The 21,168-nt window shown below is 46.3% G+C and overlaps 1 protein-coding gene across 1 annotated transcript in view; it reads right to left on the bottom strand.

The window, feature by feature from the left end:
• The window catches only part of NECAB2 (N-terminal EF-hand calcium binding protein 2), a 44,087-nt gene that overhangs the window by 10,138 nt on the left and 12,781 nt on the right, over positions 1 to 21,168 (bottom strand). Inside the window, exons 6-7 of the mRNA XM_010850861.1 lie at positions 2,809 to 2,945; positions 12 to 288 (exon numbers count right to left, since the gene is read on the bottom strand). Of these exons, the coding sequence (XP_010849163.1) occupies positions 12 to 288; positions 2,809 to 2,945 (414 nt within the window). The remainder of the gene's footprint in view (positions 1 to 11; positions 289 to 2,808; positions 2,946 to 21,168) is intronic.

Here is a 21,168-nt window from a genome sequence, read left to right as displayed (position 1 = left end):
AACAGAGATGCTGACAGGGGCAGGGCCAGGCCGGAGTGGGAGCACCCCCTCCCCCGGACCAAGGACTCCCAGTTCCTGTGGGAAGCCCAGGCCCCATCGGGACCACTCTTAGAAGTCCTCCTAGGACCCCCCAGCCAGTGCCCGTGACCACAGGCCACCACTCTCTCACCAGGCGGGAAGCTCTTTCCTTGCTCCGCAGCCATGAGCTTGTGGTTGGGGGCGTAGGGGGGCGTGGGACTCCCGGACCAGGTCTCCACCGTGCCATGGCTGGGCCGGCTGTGGTTCTGTCTGCAGAGGGGGTGGGGGAACGCACCCCGTGAGGGGGGGCTGCAGGGCCCTGACTGCTCGGAGCGGCTCTGACCAACACTCAGCACCAACTGTGGGACTGAAACGTGCACAGAACTCCCGGGAGCCCCATCCCCTGAGCTGCACATGTTGGCCACTGCCTCACAGAGGAGGCTGCCCGCGGGTGGGGCTGGGATCTGAACTCAGATCCTTTCTGGGAACCCAGACCCTGTGTCCGGGAGGTTCCATTCCAGGTTCCAGGGCCTGCGAGGCTGAGCCAGGCCCCCACCTCCCTGCGGCTCACAGCTGTCCCTCGCCCACCCTGCCTGCCTCCTGGTCCTGTGTTCAGAGGCCTCTGGGGTCGGGGCCTAGGTTTGCTAACAAGCCCTCTCTCCAAGAAAAGAAGCCGTAGGACTCAGTCGAGAGCGGGCATCTAACAGGACAAAAATCCACGATCCTGGCTCAGCCTGGCCCTGTGCCCTGGCCCAACTCCACCCACCACACACACTGATGTGCACAGACCAGCACCCCTGACACGCAGCCCACCAAACGCTGTGCCTGGCACACAGTAGGGACCCGACAAATGCCCAAACCCCCAGGTGCAAAAATGCTAGAAAAGTCACTGCTGTTGCTGCTGCTGCATCACTTCAGTCGTGTCTGACTCTGTGCAACCCCATAGACGGCAGCCCACCAGGCTCCCCCGTCCCTGGGATTCTCCAGGCAAGAACACTGGAGTGGGCTGCCATTTACTGCGGACACACAAATACACACACGCCCGTGTGCACGGCTGACATGCCTGGTGCCCAGCGTGGCTGTGGTTCTCTCCAGGATCTGCCTCCTGTGAACCTGAAAGCCCAGCAGCCTCTCCCTCCGTGCCAAGGGGCTGACCACCCCCCACCCCCCGGGGAGGAGAAAGGCTGGCAGAGTCTTGGAGGTGTTGGTCCTGGGACCTCTACAAACCAGCAGCAAATGAAACATGGCCCGCGGACTGTGAATGGGTGCAGCGGGGTCTCCCGGGCACGGGCCGCTGGCTCGAATGCAGGGCACGCTGTCCCCAGGGCCGGGAACCAGGGTGGCTGGGGGGCCCTGCAGCTGAGAGCTGAGACAGCTGAGGTTTGGGGGGTGAGAGGTGGGGGTGCGCGGGAAGCAGATGTATGTTCCCATCATCCCTACGTGAGGTTTGGGGAGGGAGGCAGGTGTAACGGCTGACACATGGGGGGACAGCTGACTCGTGGGGGGACGGCTGACACGTGGGGGGACGGCTGACACGTGGGGGGAAGGCAAAGTGCAGGGAACCAGCTCTAATAAGTGTGCAGCGCTCCATCTGATCTGTGACAGAATGGAAGCCGCAGGTTTTTTAATCAAGATAGTGATGATAAAGGATGAAGGAAATCTATGTGACAGGAAATCCCCTTAACCTTGGGGACCCTCTGAATCATGAGACTGATCACGGACAGAGTCCAGGGCTCGGCTCCCAGCCGAGGAAACCCCAATCCCAGATGGCATCGCCAGGGCCCGGGACTCTGCATCCTGCATTTCCCAGGGGACTGGGCTGCAGGCCCTCAGAGCAAATGCGTTTTGTGAACAGCATCACCGAGCACCTTTGCAACCACAGCGGATTGGGACAAACCCCCACCCAGGACCAGCATCCCGCCGTGCCAGGGATGCCAGGCTCAGTAAAGCTCAGGCGCCTGGCAGCTGTGCCCATCTGTTCCTATGGCTTTTAAAAAAAAAAAAAATTATTTGGCTTCACTGGGTCTTAATTGTGGCATGTGGGATCTAGTTCCCTGACCAGAGATTGAACCTGGGCCCCCTGCATTGGGAGAGCAGAGTTGTAGCCACTGGATAACCAGGGAAGCTCCTGTTAATGTGTCTTTACTTCTACTTTGCCTCAGGCACATCAGCTATTCAGGGAAGAGAGCACAGAAGAGCTGGTCTGAACTTGAGACAGCAAATGCCCCCCACGTGGCCCCTGGGGGCTGGCCCTCCCAGCCGGAAGGAGATTACTCCTCTCCGGACCCCAGGCTCATTGCCCCAGAAAGGGGGGACCCCAGGTGTTTTCCATGTTCTCAAGGACCCGCAAACAAGGCCTTAAATAATACTAACTAACCTCGGGAGAAACCCACTCCCTCTCACTGCTGTTCAGTTCTTCTGAGGTGGGATTTGATGCTACCATCTCACAGCCTCGAAACAAACGGAGCAGGTCGAGGGGTCTGAGCACCGACAGGGCTTATTTTTACAGTCATGATATTTTTCACTCACAGCCTGAGATAACTTGTTTTCCAATGGTGGTGATATCCACTGCAGTTTCCTAATTCCCCGGTTTTAAAAAATGAGCCCGACAGTGGACTAGTGTTAGATCAACAACAACGTGACGAGGTAGGTATGCAATTGTCCCCACTTAACAGGTGGGCAAGTGGAGGCAAGAGAGAGGCAGCAGCTCGCCCAGGGCCGCCCCGCCCCCAGGCACACAGCCGTCCCCACCACGCAGCAGGCTGGCACAGCTCACTCCCATCCGCGCACCGGATCTGGCTGGTCTGCTCTTCGATGGCCTCCACCGCGCTCTCCACTGAGCTCAGCAGGGACTGGATCTGATTGGCCGTCTCCTTCAGGAGGAAGCGCGTCACAAACTGGTCCACGTTGCTCCCGCCCTCGTACACCTGTGGGGGGAAGGGAGGGGGCACAGAAGGGAGAGGGGTTGATGAGGGATCTGATACACCGACTTGTGGTCACTGTCCCAGGGCTACTGCAGGAAGGCAGGGGCTACGGACTCAGAGCCCAAGGTTGGAGCCACAACAGCAATCACAGTATCTACGATACTGCATTGAGGACTGAAAGGCAGAAGGTATATAAAATGCTCAGCACTGGGCCTATCACACAGCAAACACTCTGTAAACGGTAGCTGCTCTGATAAAGATGATAAGTGACGACGGTGCTGGCGAAGGCGATGGTGGTGGTGATGGTGGTTACAGTAAAGACGCTGGTGGCCACTTCTGTTCAGCACAGTATTGGAAGTCTAGCCACAGCCGTCAGACAAGAAAAAGAAAAGGTATCCTAAATGGAAGGGAAGGGGTAATGCTGTCACTCTATGCAGACAACATGATACTATATACAGAAAACCCTAAGGACTCCTATATTCAGGTCAAAAAGCAACCGTTAGAACCAAACATGGAACAACAGACTGGCTCAAAATCGGGAAGGGAGTACTTCAAGGCTGTATATTTAACTTATTTAACCTGCCACCCTGCTTAACTTGTATGCAGAGCACATCATGCAAAATGCCAGGCCAGATGAATCACAACCTGGAATCAAGACTATAGGGAGAAATATTAACCACCTTAGGTATGCAGATGATACCACTCTAGTGGCAGAAAGTGAAGAGGAACTAAAGAGCCTCTTGATGAGGGTAAAAGAGGAGAGTAAAAAACCTGGCTTAAAACTCCAACATTCAAGAAACTAAGATCGTGGCATCCAGTCCCATCACTTCATGGCAAATAGATGGGGAAAAAGTGGGAACAGTGACAGATTTTATTTTCTGGGGCTCCAAAATCACTGCAGACAGTGACTGCAGCCAAGAAATTAAAAGACGCTTGCTCCTTGGAAGAAAAGTATGACAAACCCAGACAGCATATTAAAAAGCAGAGCCATCACTTTGCTGACAAAGGTCCATATAGTCAACGCTATGGCTTTTCCAGCAGTCATGTATGGATGTGACAGTTGGACCACAAAGAAGTCTGAGTGCCAAAGAGTTAATGCTTTTGAACTGTGGTGCTGGAGAAGACTTTTGAGAGTCCCTTAAGACTTCTGGGAGTTCAAACCAGTCAATCCCAAACGAAATCAACCCTATTCAATTCATTGGAAGGACTGATGTTGAAGCTGAAGCTCCAATACTTTGGCCACCTGATGTGAAGAGACAACTCACCAGAAAAGACTCTGATGCTGGGAAAGATGGAGGGCAAGAGGAGAAGGGGACAAGAGAGGATGAGATGATTGGATGGCATCACTGACTCAACGGACATGAGTTTGAGCAAACTCAAGGAGATGGTGAAGGACAGAGAAGCCTGGTGTGCTGCAGTTCATGGGGTTGCAAAGAGTAGAACATGACTTAGCAACTGAACAATAATAGATAAAAGACCCAGAACTGCCAAACCAATTCTGAGGGAAGAAAAAACAAAGCAGGAAGTATAACTCATTCAGACCTCAGACAGTGCTACAAAGTTACAGTAAAAAACTGTGATGGGGCACAGAAACAGACATATGGATCAATGGCACAGAACAGAGAGCCCCCGCGGGGGGAAAGGACTTATGGTCAATTAACGTCCGACAAAGGAGCCAAGAATATATAATGGGAAAAAGACAGTCTCCTCAGCAAGTCACGGTGCTGGGAAAGCTGGACAACTGCACATAAATCAATGAAGGTAGTACACACCCTCTCATCAGGCACAAAAATAAACTCAAACACAGCACACGACGCCATAAACTCCTAGGAGAGAGCACAGACAAAACATTCTCTGACATCAGTCGTACCCATGTTTTCTTAGGCTCATCTCCTAAGGCAACAGAAATAAAAATAAAAATAAGCAGGCAACAGAAATAAAAATAAAAATAAGCAAATGAGATGTAATCAAGCTTTTGCACAGCAAAGGAAACCATCAAAAAGTGACAAGACAACCCAGGGGATGGAGAAAATGTTTGCAAATGTTGAGCCCGACAAGGGCTTAAGCTCCAAAATGCACAAACTCAAACAACAAGAAAACAAACAACCTGATCGAAAACCCTAAACAGAGTCAGTAGGTATATAAAAAGATGCTTGACATCACTAATTATCAGAGAAACGCGAATCAAAACGACAGTGAGGTTACCACCTCACACCAGTCAGAATGGCCATCATCAAAAAGTCTACAAGTATCAGATGCTGGAGAGGCTGTGGAGACAAGGGAACTTTCCCATACTGTTGGTGGGAAAGTAAGCTGGTGTGAGTGAAAGTGAAAGTCGCTCAGTTGTGTCCGACTCTTTGTGACCCCATGGACTATACAGTCCATGGAATTCTCTAGGCCAGAATACTGGAGTGGGTAGGCTTTCCCTTCTCCAGGGGATCTTCCCAACCCAGGGATCAAACCCAGGTCTCCCACATTGCAGGTGGATTCTTTACCAACTGAGCTATCAGGGAAGCCCCAAGCTGGTGTAGCCCCTGTGGAAAATATATGGAGGGTCCTTAAAAAAAACAGAGCTACCATATGATCCAGCAACCCCATTCCTGGGCATATACCCAGGCAAAACTAGAATTTGAAAAGATACATGTACCCCTATGTTCATAGCAGTACATTTACAATAACCAAGACATGGAAACAATCTCATTGGCCATCAACAGATGACCAGATAAAGAAGTTATGTGGCATATATATACACAATACTGCTGCTGCTAAGTCACTTCAGTCGTGTCCGACTCTGTGTGACCCCATAGATGGCAGCCCACCAGGCTCCCCCATCTCTGGGATTCTCCAGGCAGGAACACTGGAGTAGGTTGCCATTTCCTTCTCCAATGCATGAAAGGGAAAAGTGAAAGTGAAGCCGCTCAGTCATGTCCTACTCTTATCGACCCCATGGACTGCAGCCTACGAAGCTCCTCCCATGGGATTTTCCAGGCAAGCGTACTGGAGTGGGGTGCCATTGCCTTCTCCTGAATAGAATACTACTCAGCCACACAAAAAAACAATGAAGTATTCATGCCATTTGCAGAGACTATCTAGCGATCATCATACTAAGTGAAGTAAGTTAGAAAGACAAGTATCACTTATTATGTAAAATCTAGAATATGACACAAATAAACTTATTTGTGAAACAAAACAGATTCACAGGCATACAGAACAGACTTGTCACTGCCCAGGGGGAGGGGAACCATGAGAGGGTGGTTTGGGAGTTTGGGGTTAGCAGATGCAAACTATTTCATATGGGACGGATGAACCACGAGGTCTACCGCATAGCTCAGGGAAATATATTCCATATCCTGTGATAAACCAGAGTAGAAAAGAACATGAAAAAAATATATATATATAACTGAATCCTTCTGCCGTACACCAAAACAACACAACACTGTAAGTCAACTCTATGTCAATAAAAAACACACACAAAAAACAAAACCCTCCTTCGCTGATCCGTAGTGGGGTTGCGTCTGTCAATAACCACTGAGCCCTAGTCTGGTCAACACAGTGAAACCCTGTCTCTCTTGTTAAGGAATCTCCTAAATGTTCCGTATGTCCCTTAAATAAACAATTAAATTTTGTTTTTGTTTTTTTTTAAAAAGGTGGATTCTGTGGGCGCTGGGCATTCGTGCTGCTACTCAGAGAAGTGAGGGAAGAGAAGCCAGGGCAGCAGGACGGATTAACTGTCTCTCAGGAAAGTGCCTGAGACTCAGTCCTCAGAGGGAGTCTGGGGCCACGAGAGGAGGAACTCTGGGCTTAAGATGAAGAGGGTTTCCCACTGATGTTGCCCTGTGATGTGAAACAATTTCCTCTCTTGTCAAGAGTCTGCAGCAGGGACATTGCTCCAGGCTCCTGGATCGTGCTGAGTGTCTTTTGGCTTTGAGACTCGAATGTGGGTGGGAGAAGGCTGCAGCTCAGCCAGGTCACTCCAGGGTGACGGTGATGGAAATGATGCGAAGCTGAGGGGCTTGGACCCCTCAAGCCCCGTGTGGCTCCCTCTGGCCTCCCCTGCCAAGACCCCACTCTCCTGAGCCACCTGCCTCAGCACCTTGGGAGTCTGCCCAGTCCCTGGCCAGGCGAGGAAAAACAGGGCTCTCAGGGAAAGAAAATTAAACCATCCATCACTCTGACTATGGCACAAGGGAAGCACAGCTCGAGACAGAGAGACTGAGAAATGGAGGCCAGGGCCACGGGGGCAGGGAATACAGGTGGGAAGTGAAGACAGGCCAGAGGAGAGGCAGCCTCAGGCAGGGAGGCTGGGGGGGCTCCTCCTGCACCAACCACCAGACCAGCGGTGCTGGAGGCAGCCCCGACGACGGGGGATGAGCGGACGGCAGGATGCACGCCAGGTTCTGGCCGCCAGATATACCTCCCTGATCAATTACCCTTCCCAGCAGACGGCTGAACTCACACGCGATCCAGATCAATGGGCGAGGGAGAAGCAAATGCCCCCAAAGAACAAGACATAACAAAGTAAAAAAAAAAAAAAACTGAAGGAAAAAAAAAGAGAGCTAGAGAAAGCTGCCAGAAGCCATTAAGCAGAAAAAACGAGCTTAGATGGCTGTGTTAAAAGCACCCAGATAAGAGATTCAGGATGCAGTCAGGGGTCAATACATGTAACTGGTTGGCTGAATTAAAAAAGAAAAGGCAAGTTATTTTCACAAGAGTAAAAATGCAGCTTGTAGGGTCCTGTCCTCCACCATCACTGATGCTTCAGTCGAGGCCAGCACCACTGATTCTAGAGGAAGACAGTCAGAGCTGGGAAGTCTGCTTTCTGTGGACAGGTTACTGACATGCAGGAGGACACAGAGACCTTCAGAAATCTGCAAATCTCTGGAAGTTATCAGATAAGCACCTTTCCAGCAAAGAATGCCCAGGAGTTTCTCCCAAATCTCCTAGGGTTGAACGAGAGAAAGTATGGAAGTTGTGGACAAAAGTGAGGGGGATCACCCAAATTAAAATGAAGGTTACAGAGATCAGGAAATAAAAATATGAGCCACTAATAATTAAATTTAAATCAGATTGGATTAAGTCAAACAGTGACAAACAATGGAAAAAATAGCCAGTCATCTTAACAATTCTTTTAATTTCATAAGAGAGGAGAGAAACTGTTTTTTATTAGCCAGGTAAAAAAATAGGATTAATAGTGTTAATAATGTATATTTTAGAAGTCCCTTCCCTGGTGGCTCAGATGGTAAAGAATCTGCCTGCAATGCAGGAGACCTGGGTTTGATCCCTGAAGAAGGGAATGGCAACCCACTCCAATATTCTTGCCTGGAGAATCCCATGGACAGAAGAGCCTGGCAGATTACAGTCCATGGGGTCTCAAAGAGTCGGACATGACTGAGCAACTAACACTTTGTCTTTCACTTTAGAAAGTCCCAAGTGTAGTGACTTTGAAATCATAATCAACATACTAAACAAAGCAGACTACCCAAAGGTGAAATGTCAGAAAAGATGAAGGAACATAAAAAAACGGGAAGCATATGAGATTATGACAGCAGCCAGGCCTGATAGATAACAATGAAGAGAGTCAGCCTAGACTGCCCCAGGTAAAGGCACTGTCCCAGATTTGATTAAGCAGGACTGCAGGCGTATCTCAAGCCAAAGAGCACTCAAGGATTTGTACAGAAAAGCCTGTGCAAAGACTCGGCTACCAAATTTGATCAAATGACTAAGACAAGTTGCAATATCATGATTGAGTAGAATTTAAATGGGAAAGTATTACATAATATAAGGGTAATAATAAATGACAAAAGGCATAATGCATTACAAGGACACGGCATTATTAAATCTTTGGGCATTATGAAACCTTCACGCACCAGGAGAGGCTGCAGCTCTACGGATGGCTATGGGGAAGCAGACGGATATAACCACTTTGTAAGGCAATTCTACTCTGTATCGAGAGACTTTCACTGCCCAGTAATTCTCCACTTTTGAACATCTATCTTTAAGAAATAATGCAAATGTGGACAAATATTTATGTCCCAAGGTTACAGGGTTGATAGATCGGAGCCAAAAACCTGGAAATAATCTAACATTCCAGCAAAAGAGGAAAAGTATGCAAATTTGAGTAAGAATATTTAAAATACTTTTAAGCGGTTTGAATAATATGGGAAAATATTTGTTAAAATGTTAGGTGAAAAATAAAGCAAAAAAATTCTGTATGCAAAGTGATTTTATGTGTATTAGAGAAATCCACATAGGAAAAAAAAAACAGGCTCAAAGAAATCAATTATCAGCTAAAATGGTAACAGTGGTTAGAGATAGTAGGAATTAGAAGTGATTTGAAATTTTTCTTTGTATTTTTCTCTACTTTCTAAATTTTGAATACTGAATATGTATTATTTACATAACAAAATATGATAACAAGGTCTATAGCCATCAAACAGCATGGCTAAATACACAGGCAGAAAAATATTAGAATTACAAAAGTTAAATGACAAAATAAAATTCAGTGTGAGAAATTAGCCCAACATAGTCCCACAAAACAGATAAATTACAAACAATAAATGTTGACTGTAAATGGCATTATTGAGAAAATGTGAAACGGGCCAAAAAAAAAGATGACTGGGTTCCTTGTCCAATACACTCTTCTGGGTTATCTAAGTCTTTTCTTGTTTTGGAGTTACTTTTAAAACTCTAGCATATAAAAAGTTGACAGTAATGCAAATAATTCCCATCCGCAGAAACGCATATGAATTTTGCCTGGTAGAATGCAACTGAGTGTATTTGTTCACGGATTCATCTCAGAATTCCTGTTGTCTTATGTATGGCAAATGTTCTCTGAATTCTCCTTGGAGCCAGTTCAACGTTTCACTGGTTTTCACATTAATGAGTTAAATAAAATCTTTCAACATGTGTTCATTTCATAATTGTACAAGAGACAATCTTACCTTTACACAAAGTTGTCTTTTTAACAACATATTTCATAACAAAGAAGGGATAACTATGCTCAGATTTTATATTCTTTAAGTATGACCCACATCATCTTCTCAAGTATCCATGGGATAATTTAAAAAACAAAACAATACGTAGTGAAGAAATCTCAGCATGTTAAAACAACAACAACAACAAAACTAGAATACAAACTGCTGGTCACTTGGTTTTATCCTAATACCAGGAAGGGAGTGAGGACCTAACAAACCATTAGAGGATACTGAGAGAGGAAATACTACATTCTAAAATCTATCATTACAGTGAAAGTATCATTCAGAGGTAGATTTCTGCACTTCATTATTCAAAAAAAAATTAAGCATTCTATCTCACATATGAAAAACTACAGTAACAACAACAAACCCAAGGAAACAGGAAGTAGAAAATAATAATGATAAAAACTACAGATACAGTAGATTCAGTAAAGATACGGAATCAATACTGCCCAAATGAACAAACCATTTCCAAGGCAATATACAGATTCAACGTGGTTCCTATCAAATTACCAATGGTATTTTTCACAGAACTAGAACAAAAAAATTTTAAATCTGAATGGAAGGCCTTCCTTGGCAGGCCAGCGGTTAAGACCACCTGCCAATGCAGGGGACACAGGTTCCACCCCTGCTCCAGGAAGATCCCGCACGCCATGGAGCAACTAAGCCCACACGCCACAACTATTGAGCCTGTGTTCTAGGGCCTGGGGGCCACAGCTGCTGAGCCCACGTGCTACAACTATGGGGCCCAGAGTTCGTGCTTTGCAAGAGAAGCCACCGCAATGAGAGGCCCTCACACCACCAGAGAGGCGTGTGCTTTCCACAAGTAGAGAAAGCCCGTGTGCAGCACCACAGACCCAGCACAGCCAAAAGTTAAAAAAAAAAAATTGAGTGGAAACACGAAAGACCCTGAATAGCCAGAGCAATCTTGAGAAAGAAAAACGGAGCTGACGGAATCGGGCTCCCTGACTTTAGGCTAAAACTACAAAGCTACAGCCATCAAGAGAGTATGATACTGGCAACAAAAAACAGAAATATAGCTCAAAGGAATAGGACGGGAAGCCCAGAAATAAACCCACCCACCTATGGTCAATTACTCCACGACAAAGGAGGTAGGAATATACAACGGGGGGGGGACAGTCTCACCAATAAGTCATTCTGGGAAAACTGGACAGCAGCTTAAAAGAATGCAATTAGAACGTTCTCTAACACCATACATAAACTCAGAGTGGATCAAAGACCTAAATGGAAGGCCAGACACTAAAGAACTCTTCAGGAAAACGCAGGCAGAGCGCTCTTTGTGTTCAATCGCAGCAGTATCTTTTTTGATGCCCCTCCTAGACTAATGAAAATAACAAAAAAGAAACCAGGACCACAGTAAACTCAAAAGCTTTCACACAGCAAAGGAAACCATAAACCAAGCAAAAAGACAATCCATAGACCGGGAGAAAAAAACTGCAAATGATGTGACTGACAAGGGATTAATCTCATGCAGCTCAATATCAAAAAGAAGCAAACCACCCAATAGAAAAACGGGAAGAAAACCTAAACAGGTATTTCTCCAAAGAAGACATCCAGATAAGCAAAAAGCATATGAAAAGATGCTCAACATCACTAATTGTTAAAGAAATGCAAATCAAAAGGACAATGGGGTACCAGCTCACACCAGTTAGAATGGCCATCATCAAATATCTACAAACAATAAATGCTGGAGAGGGTGCCAAGAACAGGGAATCCCCCTACACCGCTGGTGGATGTGTAAACTGGTAGAGCCACTGTGGGCTTCTCAGCTGGCTCAGTGGCAAAGAATCCACTTGCCAGTATTCTTGCCAGAAAAATACCACACACAGAGGAGCCTGGTGGGTACAGTGCACAGGGTCACAAAGAACCAGACACGACTGAGCGCACACGCACAGCCACTATGCGGAACGGTATGCAGGTTCCTTGAAAAACCAGAAACAGAGCTACTGTATGACCCAGCAATTCCACTCCTGGGCATATTCCAGAAAAAATCCTAATTCCAGAAGATACATGCACCCCAATGTTCACTGCAGCAGTGTTTACAAGAGCCAGGACATGGACGCAACCTAGATGTCCATCAACGGAGGAATGGATAAAGATGTGGTGCATATAGACAATGGAACGCCAGCCATAAAAAAGAACCAAACAGTGTCACTTGCAGCACCATGGATGGACCCACAGATTGTCATACTGAGTGACAAACGTCAGAAGGAGACAAATGTTACATGATATCGCTTATATGTGGTAAAGAAGGCTGAGCGCCAAAGAATGGATGCTTTCGAACTGTGGTGCTGGAGAAGACTCTTGAGAGTCCCTTGGACTGCAAGGAGATCCATCCAGTCCGTCCTAAAGGAAATCAGTCCTGAATATTCATTGGAAGGACTGATGCTGAAGCTCCAATACTCTGGCCACCTGATGCAAACAGCTGACTCACTGGAAAAGACCCTGATGCTGCGGAGAGACTGAGGGCAGGAGGAGAAGAGGGTGACAAAGGATGAGATGGCTGGATGGCATCACCAACCCCATGGACATGAGTTTGAGTTAGCTCCGGGAGACAGTGAAGGACAGGGAAGCCTGGCGTGCTGCAGTCCATGGGGACGCAGAGTCGGACATGACTGAACAACAACAAATAAAGAGAGTACAACAGAACTTATTTACAAAACAGAAATAGGGGCACAGATGTAGAAAACAAACTTATGGTTGCCAGGGTGGGGTAAGGTGGGGGCGGGATACACTGGAGATGGGGCTGACATACACACACTGCACGTATAGAGCAGATTAGCTAATAAGGACCTGCCGTAGCACAGGGAGCTCTACTCAGTACTCCGTAATGGCCTACATGGGAACAAGATCTAAAAAAGAGTGGATGTAGGTATATGTCCATACAGTCAAGGTCCGCATAGTCAAAGCTATGGTTTGCCAGTAGTCATGTACGGACGTGAGAGCTGGAACATAAACAAGGCTGAGCACCAAAGCGCTGGTACTTTTGAACTGTGGTGTTGAAGAAGACTCTTGAGAGTCCTCTGGAGCAAGGAGATCAAACCAGTCAATCCTAAAGGAAATCAACCCTGAATATTCATTGGAAAGACTGATGCTGAAGCTCCAATACCTTGGCCACCTGATGCGAAGACCTGACTGACTCATTGGAAAAGACCCTGATGCTGGGAAAGATCAAGGGCGCGAGGAGAAGGGGCCGACAGAGGCTGAGATGGTTGGATGGCATCACCGACTTAATGGACGTGAGTTTGAGTTAGCTTCGGGAGTTGGTGATGGACAGGGAGGCCAGGAGTGCTGCGGTCCATGCGGCCGCAAGAGCTGCACGTGCCTAAGTGACTGAACAACAAACATGTATGTGTTCATGTGTAACCATTCACTTGGCCGTCCACATAAAACTACCACAACATTGAAATCAACTACACTCCAATACAAATTTTTAAAAAGATACATGCACCCAATGTTCATGGCTGCCAAGACATGGAAGCAAGCTACATGTCCATCAACAGAAGAATGGATAAAGATGTGGCACACACTGCTATATGTGAAACAGATGACCAACAAGGGCCTACTGCACAGCACAGGGAACTCTGCTCAACCTTATGTGGCAGCCTGGATGGGAGGGGAGTTTGGGGGAGAATGGATACACGTATAGCTATGGCTGAATTCCTTCCCAGTTCACTTGAAACTATCTCAACATTGTTAATCTGCTATACCTCAATACAAAATACAAACTTAAAAAAAAAGATGTGGTACAGATATACAATGGAATATTACTCTGGCCCCCTTCATAGATCACAGCCTTGATGTGATGAAGGGGCCTGTGTAACTCAATGAAGCTATGAGCCATGCCATGCAGGGATCAGTCATAGTGAAGAGTTCTGACAAAATGTGGGTGACTGGAGGAGGAAACGGCAAACCACTCTAGCATTCTTGCCAATAGGACACCACAAAGAGTATGAAAAGGCAAAAAGATCACCAGAAGATGAGTCCCCCAGGTCAGAAGGTGTCCAACATGCTACCAGAGAAGAGCGCAGAGCAATTACTAACAGCTCCAGAAAGAATGGTGGCTCAAAGAAAGCACCTGCCAACGCATGAGACAAGAGACGTGGGTTCTATCCCTGGGTCGGGAAGATCCCCTGGAGGAGGGCATGGCAACTCCTGTAGCCTGGCGGGCTACAGTCCAGGGGGTCACAAAAAGTTGGACATGACTGAAGTGATTTAGCATGCCATAAAGAAGTGGCTGGACCAAAGCAGAAACAATGCTCGGTTGTAGAAGTGTCTGGTGGGGAAAGCAAAGTCTGACGCTGTACAGAACAATACTGCATAGAAACCTGGAAGATTAGGCCCATGAATCAAGGTGTACTGGATGTGGTCAAAGCAGGAGATGGCAAGAGTGACACTTAGGCATCAGTGAACTCAAATGGACAGGAACGGGCAAATTTAATTTAGATGCCCATTATATATTACTGTGGGCAAGAATCCCATAGAAGAAACGGAGTAGCCCTCACAGTCAACAAAAAACACCTGAAATACAGTACTTGGGTGCAACCTCAAAAACAACAGAATGATCTCTGTTTGTTTCCAAGGCAAACCATTCAACATCACAGTAATCCAAGTCTATGCCCTGACCAGTAATGCCGAAGAAGCTGAAGTTGGACAGTGCCATGAAGACCTTCTGGGCTTTCCTGATAGCTCAGTTGGTAAAGAATTCGCCTGCAATGCAGGAGACCCCGGGTTGATTCCTGGGTTGGGAAGATCTGCTGGAGAAGGGATAGGCTACCTACTGTAGTATTCTTGGGCTTCCCTGGTGGCTCAGCTGGTAAAGAATCCGCCTGCAGTGCAGGAGACCTGGGTTCGATCCCTGGGTTGGGAAGATCCACTGGAGAAGGGAAAGGCTACCCACTCCAGTATTCTGGCCTGGAGAATTCCATGGATTGTATAGTCCGTGGGGTCGCAAAGAGTTGGACACGACTGAGCAACTTTCACTTTCATGACGACCTTCTAGAACTAATACCAAGAAAAGATGTCCTTTTCATCATGGGACTAGAATGCAAAAGTAGGAAGTCAAGAGATACCTGGAGTAACAGGCAAATTTGGCCCTGGAGTACAGAATGAAGCAGGGCAAAGGCTAACAGAGAGACCGTGCCGGTCATAGCAAACACCCACTTCCAACAACACAAGGGACAATTCTATACATGGACATCACCAGATGGTTAATACCGAAATCAGATTGATTATATTCTTCACACCTGAAGATGGAAAAGTTCTATACAGTCAGCAAAAACAAGACCAGGAGCTGACTGTGGCTCAGATCATGAACTCCTTACTGCAAAATTCAGACTTAAATTGATGAAAGTAGTGAAAACCACTAGGGTCATTCACGTCATGATTCAAATCAAATCCTTTATGATTGTACAGTGGAAGTAACAAATAGATTCAAGAGATTAGCTCTGATAGACACAGTGCCTAAAGATCTATACGGAGGTTCGTAACACTGTACAGGAGGCAGTGACCAAAACCATCCCAAGAAAAAGAAATGCAAGAAGGCAAAATGGTTGTCTATATTTTTCTTACAAATAGCTGAGGAAAGAGAAGTGAAAGGCAAATGAGAAAGAAAAAGATATGCCCAACTGAATGCAGAGTTCCAAACAATAGAAGAGACAAGAAAGCTTTCTTAAGTGAACAACGCAAAGAAATAGAGGAAAACAATAGAAGGCGAAAGACTAGAGATCTCTTCAAGAAAATGACATACACCAAGGGAATATTTCATGCAAAGATGGGCACAATATAGGACAGAAATGGCAAGGACCTAGCAGAACAGATTAAGAAAAGGTGGCAAGAATACACAGAAGAACTGTACAAAAAAGGTCTTAATCACACACACAGCCACGATGGTGTGGTTACTCACCTCGAGTCAAACATCCTTGAGTGTGAAGTCAAGTGGGCCTTAGGAGGCATCACTACAAACAAAGCTGGTGGAGGAGATGGAGTTCCAGCTGAGCTATTTCGAATCCTAAAAGATGATGCTGTGAAAGTGCTGCACCCAATATGTCAGCGAAGTTGGAAAACTCAGCAGTGGCCACAGGACTGGAAAAGGTCAGTTTTCAGTCCAGCCCCAAAGACGGGCAATGCCAAAGAATGTTCAAACTAGCACACAATTGCACTCATTTCACATGCTAGCAAAGTAATGCTCAAAATCCTTCAAGTTAGGTTTCAGCAGTACCTGAACCGAGAACTTCCAGATGTACAAGCTGGATTTAGAAAAGGCAGAGGAAGGGGCCATATGTATACCTATGACTCTTTCATGTGGAGGTGTGACAGAAAACAACAAAATTCTGTAAAGCAATTATCCTTCAATTAAAAATAAATAAATTTTAAAAAGAAAAAAGAAAAGGCAGAGGAACCAGAGACTAAATTGCCAACATTCGCTGAATCATACTGAAAGCAAAGGAATTCAAGAAAACCATCTATTTCTGCTTCATTGACTATTATAAAGCCTTTGACTGTGTGGATCACAAACTGGAAAATTCTTAAAGAGATGGGACTTCCATATAACCTTACCTGCCTCCTGAGAAACTTATATGCAGGTCAAGAAGCAACAGTTAGAACCAGACATGGAACAACAGACTGGTTCAAAATTGGGAAAGGAGTACATCAAGGTTGTATTATTATCACCCTGCTTATTTTACTGATATGTAGACCAAAATGCCAGGCTGGATGAAGCACCAGCTGGAATCAAGATTGCCGGGAGAAATATCAACAACCTCAGATACACAGATGATACCACCCTAATGGCAGAAAGCAAAATGGAACTAAAAAGCCTCTTGATGAGGGTAAAACAGGAGAGTGAAAAAGCTGGCTTAAAACTCCAACATTCAAAAAACTAAGATTGTGGCATCCAGTCCCATCACTTCATGGCAAATAGATGGGGAAAAAATGGAAACAGTGACAGATTTTATTTTCTGGGGCTCCAAAATCATTGCAGACGGTGACTGCAGCCATGAAATTAAAAGACACTTGCTCCTTCAAAGAAAAGCTATGACCAACGTAGACATCATATTAAAAAGCAGAGACATCACTTTGCCAACAAAGGTCCATAAAGTCAAAGCTATGGTTTTTCCAGTAGTCACATACAGATTTGAGAACTGGACTTCACATAGAAGGCTAAATGCCAAAGAATTTATGCTTTTAAACTGTGGTGTCGGAGAAGATCCTTGAGAGTTCCTTGGACAGCAAGGAGATCAAGCCAGTCAATCCTAAAGGAAATCAACCCTGAATATTCATTGGAAGGGCTGATGCTGAAGCTGAACCTCCAATACTTTGGCCACCTGATGCGAAGAGTCAACTCACTGAAAAAGACCCTGATGCTGGGAAATACTGAGGGCATGAGGAGAAGGGGATGACAGAAGATGAGATGGTTGGATGGCCTCACTGCCTCAGTGCACAGGAGTCTGAGCAAGCTCCGGGAGACAGCGAAGGACAGAGCACACCTGGTGTGCCGCAGTCCACGGGGTCGCAGGGTCAGACACAACCGAGGCACTGAACAACAAGAAAACATCCTATAATAGGAAAGTTAAATAAACGTGTCAGGGGCTCATTTCTAGAAACAGCTAATTAAAATGAGCAAAACTGTCAAACAGAAGTTTAAACGCAGCAAAATAGGAAAAAAATTAAATCAAGACCTGAGCTCTACTGGCAGATGTTTTATTGAATGTAATCTGAATTATGTGTCTGTCTTGTTTCAGATAGTGATTAGGAATTTAAAAAAAGCATAAGAGCATGCTAAGCATTATTGATCATAAAACTGAACATGTCCATAGCAGTTCTGTTCAAAAATATAATAAAATGGACACCAAAAATTTAACTAAAATTAAGACTGACTTTAAAATCACTATTAAAATAATCCTCTCCTCCTGTTTAAGTACCTCAACCCAAGCCTATGCATTAATTCTATTTTTGAATAGAAAAATGACTGAGTTAGACAAGCTGATTCACACACAGAAAGATATGCAAAACCACCTACAGTTCAGTCCCAAACTATCATCCAATCTCAATTTCTGATACAGACAGAGATAAAATGCTCAGCTAGTGACAAGGATTCAGCGCTGTGGTAAAAGAAAAATGTGCCAATTAGGGTTTATCACAGGAGGCTAAGGATTGTTCAATAGGAGAGAATCTAATAATAGAATCTACCTCATCAATAGTTCAAGAAAAATCATATGACCCCTGAAAAAGAAAGAAAAACCAAAATGGCATTTGAAAGAATTCAGTACCACGCTCTAAGGCAAAATTTAATGAAAGGAATACAAAAATATTTTTTTACAGGCTGAAGAGGATTCTAAAAATAAGAGCTGGTATTAATGTTATAATTAGTGAAGAACTACTAGAGAGATGCATTTGAACCTCAGAAGTGAAACAAGGATGCTTGATGTAACATCATTACAGTGTTTGAGAATTTGGGGAAAATGCAACAGAATACAACAGAGAAAGAGCAGGAACACAAATCAGAACTGAAGATTACTGTACTAGCTAACAATGCTACCAGGACTGCACGTCTGCAAAAGCAAACGAGTCAACTAAACCCGTGGACACAAGAGAAGTATCTGAAATAATCAGTGAGCTTCATTTCTCCAGACAAAAACTGATGAGAAAGCATGCAAAGAAAAAGAAATGCTATTCTCAATAAAATATTAGCAAATCAAATCCAATAACACATAAAAAAGATCATGACCATGACATAAAAAAGTCTCATGACCAAGTGGGATTCATCCCAAGTTTATAAGGATGGTTCAACAATACACAAATCAGTGTGATATACCACTTAAACAAAAGACAATATACAATGGAGGGCTTCCCTGGGGGGGCTCAGTGGTAAAGAATCCACCTGCCAAGGCAGGAGATGCGGGTTTGGTCCCTGGTCCGGGAAGATCCCACGCGCCACACACAGCAGCTACGCCTGTGAGCCACAACCACTGAGCCTCTGTTCTGGAGCCCAGGAGCCACAGCTGCTGAGCCACGTGCCCTACAGCCTGTGCCCTGCAGCGAGAGAGGCCACGGCAAGGAGGAGCCCGTGCCCTGCAATGAGAGAGCAGCCCCCGCTCACGGCAACTAGAGAAAAGCCCACACAGCAAGGAAGACCCAGAGCAGCCATAAATAAAAAGTAAATCTTAAAAAATATAGACAACGGAAGATGACTCAGCCATAAAACAAGGAGTGAAATAATGCCATTTGCAGCAACATGGATGCAACTAGATTATCATACTAAGTGAAGTAAACCAGACAGAGAAGACAAATACCATATGATATCATTTACATGCAGAACCTAAAATATGACACACATGCATTCGTCTATGAAGTAAACAAAATTACAGACACAGAGAACAGACAGGTGGCTGCCAAGGGGGAGAGGGCTGGCGGAGGGGTGGAGTGGGAGGTTGGGGTTAGCAGATATACGCTGTCATATATAAAACGGATAAACAGCAAGGTCTGGCTGTAGAGCACAGAGAGCCATATCCAACATCCTATGATAAACCAGAAAAGAATATTCTGAAAAAGAACGTGTATATATGTACAACTGAATCACTTTGCTGTACAGCAGGAATTAACACAACATTGTAAATCATGTATATTTCAATTAAAAAACAAAGAAATGCCTGTTACCACTGTGACAATCTCCCATCACCACCACCACTAAGAACACACCAAAGGCTGCAAAATTTCCAAGAGCAAAAATCCCCCCAAACTGCTCTAAGTTGTCCCGGTAGGCATTAAAATCCTCTCCCTGATGGAAAATTGTGTCACATCTCTGAATTGTTAAGCCCAAAGACCAAGAGACAAGTACACGTTAATAATGCCAAGACAACATTGCTGGGCAGTGGCCCCATTCACAGATTTGAAAACTGAGGCTCAAGGTGGTGACTTCAATTGCGAGGAGTCCCACGTGGGCAGCTGGCACACCTCACCCAGCTTGAGGAACAAAGCTGGGGCTGCCACACTGTGCAAGGGCTCTGGAGGTGGGGGCTTTCCTCGTTGCCTGCTAAAGCCACTGTCCGTCTTGACATTTTCAGAATGTCAACAGTGTACAAGGATGAGCAATGAAAGGGAAGTGGTCTCACGCAATGTTAAAAAATACTTTAACACACCAAGACTCCAAACAGCACGACGGGAGGACAGATGTGGAAATGTGAGCTGTGGCAGCTTGGGGTCGGGCCCAGCTGTGGGTGGGTATGTGGGGAGCGGGGGACTCCCTGACACGGGGCAGGGCAGGAACCAAGGAGCATGTGGAAAAAGCACACAGCAGGGGCCTGACGACACTGCTGGTCACGTCTGCTCTGTGCTGGAGCTGTGCTCGGCAGCTTAGAGACCTTTCACTTTATTCAGGCTCGCGAGGACTCTGGAAGGCGAATGCTCCCGTTTCACGGCTGAAGAAACTGAGGTTCAGAAAGAGAAGTGACTGGCCGGGGTCCTTCGGCCTGGTCTGGCTGACTTTACCAGCTAAGCCCCCTGGCCTCAACCAGCAGGTGGGGCTGCTCCTTCCTGAGTTCCCACCACTCAGAGGGGCTGCTCGCCCTCCAGTGTGACACCTGTCCAGCATGGTATGGCCCCTCCACGCCCCGGATGGCTTGGCCCCAGGATGTGCTCCATACCTCGGGCTGGGTCCCTGACTCAGTTTCCCCTCCCACTTTAGCAGGAAGCTCTGGCTACCACTCTGCTGGGTTCACCTTCCTGAGCCCTCTATTTCCATAGCTGTGAAAGCAGGGGAGTGGACTTTCCTGGCGGTCCAGCGTCTGAGAGTCTGCCTGCCAGTGCAGGGGACACGGGTTCAACTCCTGGTCCAGGAACTAACACCCGATATGCCACAGAGCAACTAAGCCTGTGCACTACCACAACCGAGCTTGTGTGCCCTTAGAGCCTATGCCCTGCAACAAAGGAAGTCTGAGCACCGCAGCAGAGTAGCTCGCACTCGGCACAAGTAGAGAAAGCCCGTGCACAACAATGAAGGCCCAGTGCAGTCAAAAAAAAAGAAGGCTGGTGGCGGCAACAGTCACGGCCCACAGGGTTGCTGGGGGAATTACAGTGAGCGTTAAATCCTGCTGTCGTCGATCCTCAGGATATTGATGGCGCCTCTCGTGTGTGGACGGAGAGAAGGAACACACCCCGCCTGTGCCCCCACCCCCAGAAGCACCAGCCGGCGCGGGTGCAGACTCTCAGGTGGGACGTGGAGCCAGGAGGGG

The sequence above is a fragment of the Bison bison genome, unplaced genomic scaffold, assembly GCF_000754665.1.
Source record: "Bison bison bison isolate TAMUID 2011002044 unplaced genomic scaffold, Bison_UMD1.0 scf7180017864295, whole genome shotgun sequence".
In the NCBI taxonomy this organism is placed as follows: Eukaryota; Metazoa; Chordata; class Mammalia; order Artiodactyla; family Bovidae; genus Bison; species Bison bison.
The sequence above is the reverse complement of the archived record's forward strand: the minus strand, read 5'-3'. Positions and strand labels throughout refer to the sequence as shown.